General features: G+C 38.8%; 2 protein-coding genes across 10 annotated transcripts; one reads left to right on the top strand and one right to left on the bottom strand.

The window, feature by feature from the left end:
* Nucleotides 1-745: 745 nt before the first annotated feature.
* On the bottom strand, nt 746-18101 carry LOC132631680 (U-box domain-containing protein 35-like). 5 transcript variants are annotated; one of them, XM_060347352.1, is made up of 11 exons: nt 17698-17857; nt 17223-17455; nt 16264-16385; nt 16072-16193; nt 15090-15280; nt 13577-13744; nt 13419-13471; nt 13131-13232; nt 4653-5081; nt 1840-2589; nt 746-1689 (listed from the first exon to the last, which is right to left on the bottom strand). In XM_060347352.1, the coding sequence occupies exons 2-11, from the start codon at nt 17431-17433 to the stop codon at nt 1489-1491; spliced, it is 2349 nt and encodes a 782-aa protein (XP_060203335.1). In that variant the 5' UTR covers nt 17434-17455; nt 17698-17857; the 3' UTR covers nt 746-1488. The 5 variants fall into 5 exon arrangements, with proteins under 5 accessions (XP_060203335.1, XP_060203333.1, XP_060203334.1 ...); XM_060347350.1 differs by having other exon boundaries at nt 749-1689; nt 13419-13744; nt 17580-17852; XM_060347351.1 differs by having other exon boundaries at nt 749-1689; nt 13419-13744; nt 17743-17842.
* LOC132631681 (uncharacterized) lies at nt 5202-13137 on the top strand. Of its 5 annotated transcripts, XM_060347353.1 has the most exons (6): nt 5240-6045; nt 6689-6755; nt 7689-7777; nt 8465-9895; nt 11557-11623; nt 12557-13137. In XM_060347353.1, the coding sequence occupies exons 4-5, from the start codon at nt 8467-8469 to the stop codon at nt 11577-11579; spliced, it is 1452 nt and encodes a 483-aa protein (XP_060203336.1). In that variant the 5' UTR covers nt 5240-6045; nt 6689-6755; nt 7689-7777; nt 8465-8466; the 3' UTR covers nt 11580-11623; nt 12557-13137. The 5 variants fall into 5 exon arrangements, 3 of the variants coding, with proteins under 3 accessions (XP_060203338.1, XP_060203336.1, XP_060203337.1); XM_060347355.1 differs by lacking the exon at nt 6689-6755 and having other exon boundaries at nt 5202-6045; XM_060347354.1 differs by lacking the exon at nt 11557-11623 and having other exon boundaries at nt 8465-9883.
* Nucleotides 18102-18527: the final 426 nt, after the last annotated feature.

Below are 18527 nucleotides of genomic sequence, written 5' to 3' on the forward strand. Positions count from 1 at the left end.
CGTCGTGAATTCTTGTTCGAGAGTCACCGCACGAGAGGTTTGATGATCTTGGAATATATCATGCAAGCGAACCCAAGCGTCCATGGCAGTAGCGTCTGGTTCGATGATGGTGTTTAACAGATCATTCGAAATTGTCGAATATATCCATTGAAGCACGGTGGCGTCAATGGTCGTCCATAATTCGACTTCCTCATCAGTGTTGGGAGCTGGCTTCTCCTTACCTTTGGGTGGAGGAATGATGTGATGAAGGACCTTGTGAGAACGAGCATGAATTTTGAAAAGCTCGGCCCATGTTCCGTATTGTGAGTTCTCCATCTCAAGAGTAACAGAGATATGATTCTTGATATTGGAGACCGCGAGGGCCGAGTGGAACGAGGGCTTAGCCGGAGTGGTAGTTGCGTCGGCCATGGCGGAAAAAAAAAGGGCGACGGAAAGAGGAAGAAGAAAGAGGGACTAGGGCGTAGCGAAAGGAGGAAGAAGAAAGAAACCCTAATCTGATACCATGTAGGAAATATTTTTCGTGTTTCCTTTCATTCCTTGAATTGATTTATATACAAATTATTCTGACATAAAATAGGAGATTACAAAATATACAAATTATTCTAACCTAAAATAGCAGACTACAAAGTATTCTAACTAATATTTACATAATCTATCAATATATATATATATATATATACACACACACACACATTTGAAAACCTACTAAAATATCAACAAATATTAGATCTGAACCCATATGTATGAGCTTATGCTAATAACTTAAGTATAAATCTTAGATCTGCCTATGTTCAAACAAGATTGAATCAAGGTCAAGCAGATGACTTGTTGGGAATGAAGTATGCTCCCTGTCTCCCTTTTTCACAGAAAATGGAGAGATGAAGAGATATATTTATTGAATCCATCAGGCTGATTGGGCTCGAGCCCACAACGTTCGTGTTGGTAGGGAGGTGATCTGACCGATTGAACTACAATCCCAGGAAAATTAGGTCCTACAGCAATTTTGGATGATCATGCCTGGCCACGTGGGCTTTGGTTTTAGAATCTTTATAGCATATGTTATGGGAATCCCAATATATCCCGTGGATATAGGAGGCAAGATTAAGTCCAAGCTGCTTCTTGTGGGATTAAAATTCTGTCTTTTCCATAAAATGCCAAATTTTCATGGAGATATTGCAAAGAACACACTGTTTGATATTAAAGGAGGTCTCAACACGATAATTGCAGCTTCACTGATGACAAGAGGAATTCAAGACTGATGCATGTCATTACATAGTTTCATATGCAACCTTTCACAAACACCCACCCCCCCGCCCCCCGCCCCCGGGCACAACTCTTCTCTTACTGTCTCACATATTTTTATGCTTCTAACATTGTTATATGCTACATACAGAGAAACATCCAAATCTATAGGCTGGTTCACTGTGTGAAGGGATATAAATTTGGTAAGCTATGTTCAACTAGACTATAAGTCTCACAAAGATCTATCTAAACAATCCAAATATTTCCAGCCTTTCTTGATTTCCAGTCCAGAATCGCGGAAAGCAGTGCGTAATTTGGTAGAACGTTCTTATGAGCTAATGGTAGGTTTGTCATTGGTGATATATCGTTCTCTTTTAACCATGTTTCTATTGCCTTCCTGTCGTAAGTATACCCATCAGCCGCCACACAAGGTTCCTCCATTATATCCTGCAACAAAAGAACCAACCATGCCTTAGAAATGAAGATGAGAAACTTATAGAACATAACATTTGATTCTTTGATACTATTGCGTGCCACATCAAATGTGCATCATCATCATGACATTGTGATAGTTAAGGGAAGCAAAGAATAGCACACCTTGAGTAATGGGCACAAGTAGTAGTTAGGAGGAGGAGGCCGGGTAGTTGAGGAAGAATCTCGAGCCTTATCAGCAACTTCTTTCAATTTCTCCAATGCTGGGAGAATTTCACCTTTCAAATCGGGCCTGTCTCTTCGACAAAGCTCTGTGCATTTAAGTGCTAGCATTGCTAGTTTCTTTGTCTCTTCTAATGGCCATTTACCAGCCTCTGAATCTAGTACCTTAGTTAGATTATCCTTATCGATCGCTGTCTCAACAATGTGGGGAAGTCCCATTGCTGCTTTTGATGTTAGCAACTGCAACAGAACCATCCCAAATGCATAGATGTCAGATTTTGGAGAGATCATTCCGGTCCTTTGGTACTCAGGGTCTATGTAGCAAAGTGTTCCCACAGGACCTGTGTCTTTGTAAATGGTGGATAACGAAGTGTCTGAATTAATCATAGTTGAGAGGCCAACATCACAAATTTTACTGACAAAATTACGATCAAGCAATATGTTTGCTGGCTTTAGATCACGATGAATAATTGGATCTGGCTTGGAGTTGTGAAGAAAGGCAAGGGCAGAGGCCACTTCCCATGCAATTCGATATCTATCAAACCATGGAATCGGAGGTGTATCATGTTTCCTGAGGAGCCTCTCCTCCAAGCTACCATTCTCCATGAATTCATACACTAAGCAACCACGATCGGGGCACACACCAAGAAGGATTAGCAAGTGTGGATGACTAATTTTGCTTAATATTTCCAGCTGAAAAACCAAAAGAGCAGATCCTAAGAATTCTAAAACAGAGGGGACTAATATTGGTAGGTACCCTATGCATAATGGTCTTCCAAATCTCAAGCTAACAAAATATTACGTATTTGATTTTGAAAAGGTTTACTTTACTTAGTTGATAAATGGAATCCTTTTTGCAGGAACTTGATTAATTATATTTCCTTACACCTATTGGTGACAATTCTCACATTTAACTATCTGAAATACCAACTTTACAAAACGTTAAATTGATAATGAGTTGCCTGGAAAATTTGTTAACAAGCAAGTCGATACTTATATGAATTGTCGTCATTGCTTCATTCACGCTCAACTCATGTCATATCAACCAAGTTTAAGGGGTTAACTAAGCAATAATGTAAATCATGTATAAGGTCCACCACTCAACTACAATGACTCTAAACAGAAGAAAAGATACCCGTTAGTACTATATTTAGATTGATGAAAAGTACAACTTTCAATGTGGAACTGTGTAGCACCAAAATATTTACTTACTACAAAGTGACTTTGAAGTGTACTTGTACGAAAAGGTGGCTACTACATTTACAAAAAGCAAAATACATTTGGTCATTTTCAGTATTGAAGTGCTTGAGCACTAAGATAAGTTATACTCTATAATGGAAAAATGGCTGATAGATGGTTTTGCAAAACCCAGCACCACCATATTTACAAGAACCCAATCTATGTTTGGCCCTTTAGATGTACACAAAATATACAACTTCACTTGCTTATCCCATGAGTTTTGGTCATGGAAATTCAAAAGTTCCTACTTCCCCAGACATCATTGTCATCAATGCAATAAGAGAACAAACAACACCTTATCCAGGGATGTATTGCTAGTTCTCTTATTACATTGATGACATTGAAGATTCTACTCTTTAAGAAGAATTCTTTGATGATCTTTTTCAACTTTCGTAAAATTAAGGACATCCATCAATTAATAAACTTTCGCTTTGACTATTCTTTTTCTTTATCATGGAAAATCATTTCCAAATAAATTTCCAGTACATGGTTGGGCGTAAAAATAAGTAACATATGGTAATGGTACAAGGTCTACCTCATCCCCTTTTATCACTTTCAATCATGACATTCTCGCACCTACGGACCAATTCCATTTGAATGACTAACTAGGTAAAAGAAGCAAGTTTTATCAAGGGAACTAACAACAAGTGTCAAAGACTACATAAGCAACAGATTTAGAAATTCAAAAGTGTTTCCTGTTCTCTTACCACATTGATGACAATGATGTCCGGGGAAGCAGGAGCTTTCAAACTTCCGTGACCAAACTTATGGGATAAGCAAGTGAAAGCTGTATATTTTATGTACATCTAAAGGATCAAGCATATATTGGGTTCTTGTAAATATGGTGGTGCTGGTTTTTGCAAAACTATCTATCAGCCTTTTTTGCTTTATAAGTTATAACTATCTTAGTGCTTAAGAACTTCAATACTGAAAATGACCAAATGTATTTTGGTTTCCTGTAAATGTAGTGGCCACCTTTTCGTACAAGTACACTTCGAAGTTACTTCGTATTTGGTGCTAAACAGTTCCACATTGAAAGTTGCATCTTTCATCAATCTAAATATAGTACTAACTAGTATCTTTTCTTCTGTGTTTAGTCATAATACTTGAGTGGTGGATCTTATACATGATTTACAATTATTGCTTAGTTAACAAATTAAAGTTGGATGTGATATGATATGACATGAGTTGAGTGTAAATGCAGCAGTGAGAATTCATATAGTTACCGACTTGTTTAGAATTGATACATATTGTTGTGAACAAATTTTCCAAGTAACTTTGTATCAATTTAACATTTTGCAAAGTTGGTAAATAAGATTGTTAAATGTGAGAATTGTCACCAATAGGTGTAAGGAAATATAATTAACCCAAGTGCTTGCGAAAAGGATTCCACTTATCAACTAAGTAAAGTATACCTTTTCACAAAAATAAAATAATCAACTAAGTGAAGTAATTTTTTCTTTTAAATCTCAAGCTAACTCAATTTGGTCATTCTTTTATTCATTAACTTGTCATACCTCTTGCTGAAATTGCCTCGTCAGGTGAGATCCCTCAGAGTGAAGAACTTTGATAGCGACTGTAGTAAGATGCAAGCTGCACTTATAAACGGTTCCATATGCCCCCATACCAATTTTAAGATTTTCAGCGAATGAAGAGGTGGAAGATATGATCTCTTCCCAAGTGAATTCTTGGTACTGATGTGCCTGACCCGTCAAGGCATTCTCAAGCTTATCTTTTTCTTTTGCCTCACGTAAGGCTAGTAATTCTGCTTCTTCTCTTTGTGCAGCCTCTCTTTCAGCACAGTCCTTCACATAATCAGCTTCTTCTTTTGCCGCTTCATACTTCTCATTCTCTTTTCGTGCTAACTCTTTAACTTCCTCCTCCTTCAAACAAATTTCCCGAAATTTGACGTCTTCCTCCAACCGACGCTTGTGAAGCTCTTTTATCTGTTTGTGGGCAGGTTTATGATCACTATACGATATGAATCAGACATAAAAAGTTGAATATTAAAAGTCATTGTTGCCTAAGCATACTGTTACGTCCCGTATTTTTATACATTGGGACAACCCGGATTAACTATGATAATTTAAGGCCAAGACCATTCCGGGATTTGAAGTCGGGACTTTTGGCCTTTGATTTTATTTTGAGAGATAAGTTGTGCATGAAAATTGTTGACATTAAACACTTAGGAAAATTTAGGACCAAAAGTGATATAATTGGAATTGAAAAAAAACTTGTGCAAAAAGGCCTTGTATATAAAGAAAGAAGTCCCGATATAATTTAGGCCTTAACAAGTATGACGACGGTGGTTGAGAATAATATTTGTTTAGATATAAAGAGGCTATGGACTAGGATTATACCACATGATTATGATAATGAGTATGTGAAGTGTGTTAAAAATGATTATTATTTAAGTGAACTGAGATCAAAAAATTAATTATGTGTGTGATTGACCAAATGTTAGAATTGTAGTGGAAGTAAAACAATTAATTGGGTTTATTGAATAATCATTAATGTGGACATACTCCACATGTTCGGTTCACAAATGGACAACAATATGTCCACACTCAAGGACACGTAAGGTTGTAGACAAGATGAATATTAAGGGGATTCCATATGTTTGGCACGTGTAAAGGCAATTAGCCATTTTACTTGTCTCACTGTATAATGCTATCTAAAGGCATATTTTTGCAACAAACAGTCATTTCCTCTTAGCTACATCAACGAGCAGTTCATGATAGTAGCAACATAATTATTATTTTTAGGAAGCAAATTCTACTATTTCTCAGGAACAATATCCGAGTTTCGTTCACCGCTTTGATATCGTTGTTTTTATTTTATCGCGTTATTAAATTTGGGCTTTCTTCGAAGGAAAGTAAAGCGGAAGAAGATCATTTCTTGGCATATAAGGTAAGATTTATTCTCCCCTAAGTATATTTAAATTCATCCCGGTATAGCTAAATTGTTAGATGGGAACTACGAAATTAATTGCGGGAAATCGGATAAATGGTTTTTATGTAATTATGAAAATGGAATTGTTAAGATGCAAATTGTGGTTGTAGTTGATGAAATTGGAAGATGAAAAGTGTGTTGTGAATTTTGTGTCGAAGGTTGGAGGTTTCGGGTGAATTATAGTTTTGGTGGGATTTTTTTTTGTGTATTTTGTAGAATGGTACAAAATGCTTTTGAATTGCACTTGAATGGTCTTGAATTGGTAGTGAATATGCAAGTGCCGATATCGACTTGAAAAATCGTAATTGAAATGAGTGTTGATGAATTATGTTGAAAGGAAGGTTACTAATGTTAGAATGTGTTTTGAATTGATTATTGATGTTATTGGTATGGTTGTTGATATTGTTGGTATGGTTGTTGATGTTTTGGCCGAGTTAAATTCTCGGATTTATTGTTGATGATATAGCCGAGTGGAATTCTCGGGGATGGTAGCATTTACAGGGGAAATGCTGCCGAATTTTCTGTAGAATTTAATGGTTAGTTGGGAAGAATGGCTTAAGTGCCCTTAGCTGATGTTTGGTATTCGTTGGCATATTTGTAGACCTTGGGGAGCCTGAGGCGTAGATTGGATATTTACTTAAGATTGGCCATCTTGGAGTGCGTACGAGGTATGTAAAGCGCAACTCTTCTTTCTTTTGGCATGCCTTAGTTTGTATAGGCTAAATTATAAGCCTTAAGGAAATTCTAAATTCGAAATCCGAGCATGTTATGATCCGTATATGTTCCTTGGCACTCTTATGTATGATTTGATGAAATATGAACCTTTATGTATTTGAAATAATCGCTTTCCGAACTTTGCGCAAAAAGGTTTCACTTTAAAGAACTTCGAAATTTCCGAATGTCATATCTTTCACATAAGTGCTCGGATTGCTCCAATATATTTTTATAAAAGTTTGCATTACGTATAACGAGTATGTTTTCCATAAGCGGGCCCGACTTGGGTAAATTTCCGTCCGTGGGTCCCGCGGCTTCCCTTTATGAAATTCGGGAGCATTTGAAAGAATTTGTTAAGATTATTATTTCGATTTTCAAATATGATCATTTTGCTTATGTTTGAATTTATGATATTGATTTTATGCATATGACTACTCACGACTCTATTCGTGCGTTCTGTTATATCTTTCGCCGGTTCCCGGGCCGGTTCTGTTGTCGTGCGCACTTTGATATACTCCGGTGTTATGCTGTGTTTATGGTTCACCGAGCTACTCGCAAAAGAGGGTCGGGTTCCACATATATTTGGTGTTATGCTGTGTATGGCGTTATGCTGTGTTGTGATGTGTGACGGGGATTCGGAGATTTGAAACTTTCTGGTGTTATGCTGTGTTGTGGCGCCATCGACAGGCGGGCGACCACATTTTCCTGTGCCCTATGCATAATTTATACTTTGGAAATAAACATTTTGATATTTTTTTTATATGTATTACTTTCTATATATCTGATTCGATTATTGTTCAGATTTATTTCTGTACCTTCTGCTTTGCATACTCAGTACATATTTCGTACTGACCCCCTTCTCCGGGGGCTGCGTTTCATGCCCGCAGGTACAGACGCACAGCCTGGTGATCCACCTGTTTAGGACACCCTTTCTGCTATTCGGAGTGCTCCTCTCTTTCCGGAGCTTATACTTTTGGTATATATATTTATTAGTGCATTTGTATATATTCGTTCATGGATACGGCGGGGCCCTGTCCCGTCATATGATTCTGTCGGTCTGTTTAGAGGTCTGTGGACATGTTTGTGGGTTAGGGTCTTTCTGTATGGATGTATGTACATGTCGTTTGGGCGATCCCATACGCCGAGGCGGCCGGTCCGCATATGTTGTTTGGGCGATCCTATACGCCGAGGCGGCCGGTCCGCATATGTTTATATATTGCTTGGTTAGCCCTGTGTGGCTTTTGTTGGTATTTTCTGCGTGCAGGGTATATTGGATAGTCCGTAAAACAAAGGAAACTCTGCCGAAATTTTTCTGGAAATTACCTAAATTTGAAATAAAGCCTTGTCGGCTTCCGCCATATACTAGAATGAGTTAATAGAATTTGAGATAATATTTGATAGATGGGTTCGGGTGCCCAGATCGGGCACTAGTCACGGCCTACGGGGTTGGGTCGTGACAAAGTGGTATCAGAGCGGTTTGTCCTCGGAGTGTCCACAGATCGTGTCTAGTAGAGTCTTGTTTATCGGTGTGTTGTGCACCACATCTATAAACAGGAGGCTACAAGACATTTAGGATGTTGTATTTTCTTCTGATCTTAGATCGTGCGATAGAACTGTGCTATTAGGATGATTCTGTTTTGATCTGTTGTTGTTTTTCTTTCAGTGATGCCTCCGAAAAAGGCGACAACCGCCCAGAAGAAAAAGGGCGTAGTAGGAGAGACCAGCCGGGCTCAGAAGGGTACTCGGACCCTTGCTCAGATGATGCGTGATATTACGTCCCGGCCAGCCGACTCTGCTACGTCTTCATCGTCAGAGGAGTCTGGAGCAGCTTCACCATTAGCTCCAGGGGCTTCAGCTCCCGCGCCTCCAGCTCCTCAGCCAGGGGCGGAGGACAGGACACTGAGAGAGGCTGTGCAGTTATTGACCACTCTGGTAGCGGGACAGGCTCGCAGACGCGGGCGGAGAGATGATGATGATGACGATAGGCGTGACAGCCTGAGGGTTCGAGAGTTTCTATTATGTGGCCCTCCAGAGTTTTACGGGTCTAAGCCCGACGAGGACCCCCATGACTTTATTCGGGGGATGCGGCGCTCACTAGATTTGGTCAGGGCTTCAGAGACTGAGTCTGTTGAGTTGGCTTCGCATAGACTACGGGATGTCGCTGCTCACTGGTATGAGTCCTGGGAGCTATCTAGGGGTGAGGGTGGTTCCCCAGCTACTTGGGACGAGTTCGTGGCTGCTTTTACCCGCCACTTTTTGCCCCCAGAGTTACGGCGGGCGCGGGTTGACCGATTTTTACATCTGCAGCAGAGGGGTCGGAGTGTTCGTGAGTATAATATGGAGTTTGATTCTCTGGCCCGGTACGCACCTACCATAGTAGAAGATATAGCCGATCGGATGCACAGATACGTGATGGGGTTAGACCGCTACTTGATTGATGGCTGTATGGCGGTGGCATTGCAGACAGACATGGATATTGCCCGACTACAGGCTTATGCTCTGGGTATGGAGGACCGACATAGAGCTGATTATTCCAGCAGAGATCGGGACAGGAGGCCGCCAAAGAGGGCCAGGTCCGCTGGGTATTCTGGGGAGCCTCAAGGCGGGCAGCCTCAACAGTATGTTAGACAGTCTTCTCAGCCAGCGCAGAGTGCGCCCCCGCAGTCTACCGGAGAGGGATTTGATAGTGCCAAATACTCAGGAGCAGGCCAGAGCTTCAGGGCTCCAGGTTCACAGGTGAGCCGAGGTTCCAGCCAGGCGAGGCCACCTATGCCTCGGTGTTCGTATTGTGGGAGATCTCATCCAGGAGAGTGCTACCGAGCTACGGGAGCCTGTTTTTCTTGCGGCCGTCAGGGCCATATGATGCGTGATTGTCCAATGGCAAGTGGTTCTGGTAGTACAGTTCAGCCGACGGGATCAGCCGCGGGTTCATCTTCTACTCCCTCAGCCATGCGCCCTGCGGGACGAGGTATGCCGGTACAGGCGGGTCGCGGTCGAGGCCGTGGCGGTGCTTCAGGTTCTAGCGGTCCCTCGAACCGCATATATGCGTTGGCCAGCCGACAGGACCAGGAGGCGCCACCAGGTGTGGTTACAGGTGATTTGAATTTTTAAATTCGTTACATTGTTTGGTAAGAAATTGATATATGCTATTCAAAAAGAAACTCCCCCGAATTTGAGTAATATCCGTAACATTAAATCGAACATTCGAGGACGAATGTTCTTAAGGGGGGGAGGATGTTACGTCCCGTATTTTTATACATTGGGACAACCCGGATTAACTATGATAATTTAAGGCCAAGACCATTCCGGGATTTGAAGTCGGGACTTTTGGCCTTTGATTTTATTTTGAGAGATAAGTTGTGCATGAAAATTGTTGACATTAAACACTTAGGAAAATTTAGGACCAAAAGTGATATAATTGGAATTGAAAAAAAACTTGTGCAAAAAGGCCTTGTATATAAAGAAAGAAGTCCCGATATAATTTAGGCCTTAACAAGTATGACGACGGTGGTTGAGAATAATATTTGTTTAGATATAAAGAGGCTATGGACTAGGATTATACCACATGATTATGATAATGAGTATGTGAAGTGTGTTAAAAATGATTATTATTTAAGTGAACTGAGATCAAAAAATTAATTATGTGTGTGATTGACCAAATGTTAGAATTGTAGTGGAAGTAAAACAATTAATTGGGTTTATTGAATAATCATTAATGTGGACATACTCCACATGTTCGGTTCACAAATGGACAACAATATGTCCACACTCAAGGACACGTAAGGTTGTAGACAAGATGAATATTAAGGGGATTCCATATGTTTGGCACGTGTAAAGGCAATTAGCCATTTTACTTGTCTCACTGTATAATGCTATCTAAAGGCATATTTTTGCAACAAACAGTCATTTCCTCTTAGCTACATCAACGAGCAGTTCATGATAGTAGCAACATAATTATTATTTTTAGGAAGCAAATTCTACTATTTCTCAGGAACAATATCCGAGTTTCGTTCACCGCTTTGATATCGTTGTTTTTATTTTATCGCGTTATTAAATTTGGGCTTTCTTCGAAGGAAAGTAAAGCGGAAGAAGATCATTTCTTGGCATATAAGGTAAGATTTATTCTCCCCTAAGTATATTTAAATTCATCCCGGTATAGCTAAATTGTTAGATGGGAACTACGAAATTAATTGCGGGAAATCGGATAAATGGTTTTTATGTAATTATGAAAATGGAATTGTTAAGATGCAAATTGTGGTTGTAGTTGATGAAATTGGAAGATGAAAAGTGTGTTGTGAATTTTGTGTCGAAGGTTGGAGGTTTCGGGTGAATTATAGTTTTGGTGGGATTTTTTTTTGTGTATTTTGTAGAATGGTACAAAATGCTTTTGAATTGCACTTGAATGGTCTTGAATTGGTAGTGAATATGCAAGTGCCGATATCGACTTGAAAAATCGTAATTGAAATGAGTGTTGATGAATTATGTTGAAAGGAAGGTTACTAATGTTAGAATGTGTTTTGAATTGATTATTGATGTTATTGGTATGGTTGTTGATATTGTTGGTATGGTTGTTGATGTTTTGGCCGAGTTAAATTCTCGGATTTATTGTTGATGATATAGCCGAGTGGAATTCTCGGGGATGGTAGCATTTACAGGGGAAATGCTGCCGAATTTTCTGTAGAATTTAATGGTTAGTTGGGAAGAATGGCTTAAGTGCCCTTAGCTGATGTTTGGTATTCGTTGGCATATTTGTAGACCTTGGGGAGCCTGAGGCGTAGATTGGATATTTACTTAAGATTGGCCATCTTGGAGTGCGTACGAGGTATGTAAAGCGCAACTCTTCTTTCTTTTGGCATGCCTTAGTTTGTATAGGCTAAATTATAAGCCTTAAGGAAATTCTAAATTCGAAATCCGAGCATGTTATGATCCGTATATGTTCCTTGGCACTCTTATGTATGATTTGATGAAATATGAACCTTTATGTATTTGAAATAATCGCTTTCCGAACTTTGCGCAAAAAGGTTTCACTTTAAAGAACTTCGAAATTTCCGAATGTCATATCTTTCACATAAGTGCTCGGATTGCTCCAATATATTTTTATAAAAGTTTGCATTACGTATAACGAGTATGTTTTCCATAAGCGGGCCCGACTTGGGTAAATTTCCGTCCGTGGGTCCCGCGGCTTCCCTTTATGAAATTCGGGAGCATTTGAAAGAATTTGTTAAGATTATTATTTCGATTTTCAAATATGATCATTTTGCTTATGTTTGAATTTATGATATTGATTTTATGCATATGACTACTCACGACTCTATTCGTGCGTTCTGTTATATCTTTCGCCGGTTCCCGGGCCGGTTCTGTTGTCGTGCGCACTTTGATATACTCCGGTGTTATGCTGTGTTTATGGTTCACCGAGCTACTCGCAAAAGAGGGTCGGGTTCCACATATATTTGGTGTTATGCTGTGTATGGCGTTATGCTGTGTTGTGATGTGTGACGGGGATTCGGAGATTTGAAACTTTCTGGTGTTATGCTGTGTTGTGGCGCCATCGACAGGCGGGCGACCACATTTTCCTGTGCCCTATGCATAATTTATACTTTGGAAATAAACATTTTGATATTTTTTTTATATGTATTACTTTCTATATATCTGATTCGATTATTGTTCAGATTTATTTCTGTACCTTCTGCTTTGCATACTCAGTACATATTTCGTACTGACCCCCTTCTCCGGGGGCTGCGTTTCATGCCCGCAGGTACAGACGCACAGCCTGGTGATCCACCTGTTTAGGACACCCTTTCTGCTATTCGGAGTGCTCCTCTCTTTCCGGAGCTTATACTTTTGGTATATATATTTATTAGTGCATTTGTATATATTCGTTCATGGATACGGCGGGGCCCTGTCCCGTCATATGATTCTGTCGGTCTGTTTAGAGGTCTGTGGACATGTTTGTGGGTTAGGGTCTTTCTGTATGGATGTATGTACATGTCGTTTGGGCGATCCCATACGCCGAGGCGGCCGGTCCGCATATGTTGTTTGGGCGATCCTATACGCCGAGGCGGCCGGTCCGCATATGTTTATATATTGCTTGGTTAGCCCTGTGTGGCTTTTGTTGGTATTTTCTGCGTGCAGGGTATATTGGATAGTCCGTAAAACAAAGGAAACTCTGCCGAAATTTTTCTGGAAATTACCTAAATTTGAAATAAAGCCTTGTCGGCTTCCGCCATATACTAGAATGAGTTAATAGAATTTGAGATAATATTTGATAGATGGGTTCGGGTGCCCAGATCGGGCACTAGTCACGGCCTACGGGGTTGGGTCGTGACAACCTTCCTAGAAGCATCAATTACTTCCGTTTGTGCAACTGCATACATTCCTCGAGTATGTCTTAATTCAGTTCTTAGCTTCTCTAGCTCAAAATTGATGTCCGCCTGCATTTGAAGATTGAAAAGTGTTAAAAGTCTAGAATGTGCACTAGATTGTTTTTGACAGATCCAAAAGAACAGGAAGCATGCCTGATGTAAGTGAAATGAAATCATGTCATCATCAGTTGATCAGAATTTTGATCTATGCCCATTTGATGAGTAATGAATATAACAAACTGAGGCAGAATATACCTCATATCCCGACGATGAATCTGTCTGAGCGCCTGAAATTGAAGCTTGATCATCTGCTGTTAAATAGTTGTCAGTTACCAAGCTCCTAAAACTAGAAGCAGGATCATCTCCATCAGTAAGAGATGTTCCTTGGGGACAAGAACTGACATCATCCTCACCGTCTCCAAAATCAAGAGAATAGTTTTTATGGTGGACTGATTCATTTGAACTTGCTCTTCTATGAGGAAGGTTCTGATTAATATGTGACAGAGCTTGAAATCTTTGCATCGGTAGTGATGGAGAACGGAAGTGACTGTATGAAGAACTTGAGTCTGGTTCCGACCTTTCTGAAAAGCAGAAATGATGAACTTACTCCCACATATTGAAAATGTCCTAGTATTTGAAGTCTCTCAAGAAAATGGAATTTATTGTTAGAAAATAACTAAATATGGAAACACTAACAAAAACACTTAATCAATAGACAAGGCATCACAATTAATAATAAAAGAAAGATGGAATTTGAATGTGAAACAGCCATCCTACCTTGGTAGGAGTAAGGTCTGCGTACATTCTACCCTCCCCAGGCCCCAAGATGTGGGATTTCACTGGGTTGTTGTTGTTGTTGTTGTATGGAATTTGAATGTGAAAAACCAGTAACTATGGAAGGCTTTGTTTCAAAGTAGACTTCCATTCTACCTTGGTGCAAATAGCAAAGCGAAGTCCTACTCATAAGACGCAATGAACTACTCATGAATACTAAAGAATCTTCAATGTGTACTCAAATAGAAGATCCAAGAATTTATTAATCTTTCAAATGCTTTTGAAGGAAACAGAGTGAAGGAAGAAGAGATTTTGCCGGAGAGTGAATTTGATCAAGATCCAAAGGATGAAGTTATGATCCTGGTCAGTGGGGATGGGTAATTACAGATAGTGAACCATCACCAATGTGCTTTTTTTAATTAATAGACTCTTTAATGAATTGATGTATCCTTAACTCATAGGCATATTCCAGGGAGAAATATTTTGAATTTTGAATGGATAAATCTTTCAACAAAGTCTTGTGTATTTTCAACAGAAGGCATATTAAAATGAATCACCCAAACTAAAAACCACCATTCACGATGTGTCAGATGATAAGTATGAAGTAATGAGAGTTGAATGACTACCTAATCTATGAAAACAGCTCGAGTGGAGATTCATTAAAAGGCCCAAAACATTACCTTGCCTAATATAACCTTTTTTACAAGGTACCATGAGTACTTCTAAGAATGGACAAACTGCTTCCTTGTTTAGTAGAAGATTTATTACAAAGATACTTCTTCAATCAAGATCCAGCACATGCTATCACGATCCTGGGGCATGCATTAATAGAGGTGCAGCAGGGAATAGTAACAGTTGCTACCATGTTTTTTCATTTAGAGCCATCAAATACAGCATCTAGACATTCAGTACTAACCAATATATGCTCCATCCAACATTAGGGGTGATGGTAATGAGAATTCATGTTGCTGCTGAAGAACAAGGGAGCAAGAAATGGAGCAAAGAACTACATAAACCCCAAAAGGGGTAAAAAGGTTCTCACCCAAAGGCGACAAGTTCAGCCAAGGTGCACAAAACTGGGCAACAGTTTGTAGTATTTTGTTTGGTGAAACATATATAATTATGAAATAAATGCAAACAATTAACTTTTACCTGTTAGTGAACTTGAAGTGTGGCCTGTTGAACTGGTGATTGAGCAGCTCGTGTAACTATCTTCAGCCGAACTGCTTCCATTTATCTCTGAATCAGAAGGACGTACAGATAACAATTTTCCATTTGAAACAGCATAGATGGTACAAAAGGTTGGAGTACTGTCCGAGATTCTTGAGGATAAGCTTTGTCCCCTAAACATCAAATAAAAAGTTTAAACTTACAACAGGAAATGACATTGATGCTAGATGCCAGATCTAATTCATGATCTGGCATGTACAGAATTACTTGCAAACTTCTTATTGCTTCTTCAGCCTAGTTAGGGGCATCAACAACTGAAGCTTTTATTTATTTTCATATATGTCTCATATAAATTTTGAATAGCTGCATGGCGTCTAATGTTAGCTGCTTTACAGTTGACTTGTGAATAATATGAACTTCTTGTATTCTTCTTTTGGTTTGACACTGTCCTAATTAAGTATTTAAATTCTATAGAGTTCGTCCACATAGGAAAAAGACTACTCGGTTATTTTTCATGAGTATTGCAAACAGAAAGAAACAATTATATGATCTAAGGGCAGGGGATAAAATGTCAGGTTTGTTTCAGGGAGGGAATCTCACAGCTCATCAGAAGTGAATCCATACGAATGCCCCCTATTCTAGAATCAATGTTTCTTTTGATCTTACAAGTCAATGACCACAAGGATCTTATGAAGCTGGCATGGATGTCTAGTAAATAATCTTTTTTGTCCATATTGGGTGCCATCCCTCTCTTCTGTGTTGTATCTTCTAAGATACCCACAGGTAGTTGCATTTCTTAACTATCACCATTTTGCAGTGTGGCAATAAGGATTAAGGACTACATAATCTGTGTTGAGGCCAATATATACCTTAGAAATAATGAAATAAAAATAAAGAGATTGCCACCTGGAGTGTCAGCAAAGTAGCTCAAAATTAAAATTTAAAAGAGCATAAACGTTATTACCTAGAAAATATGCTACGAGATGAAGCACCTATCACAAGCTTGATGATATTAAGCTTGGTGACCTCCTGTGCTATTGCTTTCACGATATCATCTGATTCAAGTTGTAAAACTTCTACTTGGACCTGCATGTTATTTTGAGTGATCAGCAATTTAACTTTAGGAGATCTTCCACTTTTCTGATATTATATTTACCTTTCGTCTAGTACATAACATCTTGTAAGGAAGCAGAATTTCACTTGTTTGCCACTCGACATCCTTTCGAAAAGCAGCTACTACATCATCCCGCACTTGAGAAATAGGTATAAAGCTTCCCACTAAAGAAAGGATAAATAAAGAAGTCATAATCCTATCATACCATACATTGTTTCCAGAATTTTTAATTAATGACAACTGATGTGTACAAAGAAAATTGGCATATGAACCATGTTAGATGGACTCGTTCAGAGGACGTATCCAGTAAGTGTGTGAAGCATCTGGCACTGATACGAGCAGCTTTATGCTAATATTTAGTGTATTTCCGAGAATCTGCAGAAAGTACTACTTATATATTTGACACAGGTACCTTAAGGAAAATGAAGGACTCATGTGACATAATATATGAGAAGGAAGCTTTAGTCACGTTAGCATCATCAAGGAATTGTTAGCTATTATCTTTTCTAGTTTGTCTGCTCTTTGCCTTTTGTTTCTGAAGAAGGTCTAGTTCGAGAAGGATTAAAACTATGTCTCTTATATTGCCACAAAGTCGGAGTGCATTTAGATAAGAAAGGTTATATGGCATGCTCCAGCAAGAAAAGGCCAAAAGACCTCATCATCCAAAAATAAAAAGTAGAGCATACCTCATTGTTCCAGGATGCAGAAGCAAATTTATCAGATATTTATGAACATTACACCTCAAATGCAAGATCAACTGTCATCATGGACAAAGTTTTCCAAAGCACAAGAATAAAAGGATGTTCTATACTGTGGCCTAACTTACACTCTTGGAATTCATCAATCTACTGAAATCTATAATCATCTTACATTTATTACAAAGACTAAACTTGAATTACTAGCCTATGTAAGTCAGTCCTCTGCAAGCAAATTTTCATACACCAGAAAGCTTTCGAATAAGTCAATATTTAGACAGAACACAGTGCAGAAAAACAACTTACTGGGGGTTGGCACACCAGTTATGCGCGGACGGACATGTAACAGCTTGAAGCAAACCTTCCCTTCAGGGACAAATTTGTCCAAAGCCCACCTTACTACATATTTGCTCTTTTTCTTACCATTTATAGCTATTGCAATGGTGGAAGAGTTTAATGGAGGCAAAGAACTTACGCCTTCCACTTTAGTTACCACTCCATCCTTTTCTTCCATCATCTAACCACTGACTGTCAAGGCTCTATTACACAAAAAGGAACTGTTTAGCACACAGATATGTGTTAACCAATATGACAGTAGTAAACAGGAAAAATTCCAGAATCAAGGAGTTGAAACTCATATATTTAGCAAGAAATTGAGTTAACCTTTGCAAATCAATGCAAACTGGGAACAGAAAATTAACCAGAAAAAACACATCACATCCAACATTTCCTTGACTGAACAAGCACGTTAAAGACTGAATCTTTAAACTATTCTGAATACCTTATGAAGTCATCATGTGCTAACTCAACAACAACAACAACATACCCAGTGTAATCCCACAAGTGGAATCATGTGCTAACTCAATCCACAAATACACAATTCTTGAAAATGCCTAGGAATTTTTTTATAAAGAAAATCAGAAACTTAAAAGACCCCTTTGAGGGAAGAATCCTTACAAATTCTTGGCAACTTCAGAGGAAGAAATCCTTAAAAGACATGTGAAGAAGAAAGAGACAAGGACAAATGGACATGGTTTTGGTCATTCAAAAGGAACTATGAAAATTTGGTTGGTTAACATTAAAAACGAGTAATTTAAGGTTTGAGAATTTCGCAGAAGGCATGAGATGACATATAAATAAGATGACCCACTACCCCAGCATGAGTCAGACTTTCCTAGTTCAGATTCAACTCTCAAAAGCATGCCGCCAATTCATATCAGATTATTACATCATATTTGTCTTTTAGCGCCTTTTGCAGAGTGAAAATAAAATGACTTTTCAGTTCAGTCAATCCAATTATTATTTCCAACTTCTCTATAATTGCACTAATTAATTTGGCATATTCTTCTCTCTCTTGTGCTCTTGTCCCAAAAAAATCTTGGCTTTTTTCAACCAGATTTTAAGTTGATATGACAGTAATTTCCAACCAGAACTTACTTACTTACATTAAATTAAATGATCACATCATGTGGTTTATTTATCAAAGGATTTAAATTATTTAGCACTGCAACATTTACTGCACTTTCAAACTATTTCAAAGTTGTAATAACTTAAAAATTTATTACTTACGTACTACGTACCATCTTTACAAAGTTAATTAGGGTAGTTTGG

This window comes from Lycium barbarum, chromosome 3 (genome assembly GCF_019175385.1).
Source record: "Lycium barbarum isolate Lr01 chromosome 3, ASM1917538v2, whole genome shotgun sequence".
In the NCBI taxonomy this organism is placed as follows: domain Eukaryota; kingdom Viridiplantae; phylum Streptophyta; class Magnoliopsida; order Solanales; family Solanaceae; genus Lycium; species Lycium barbarum.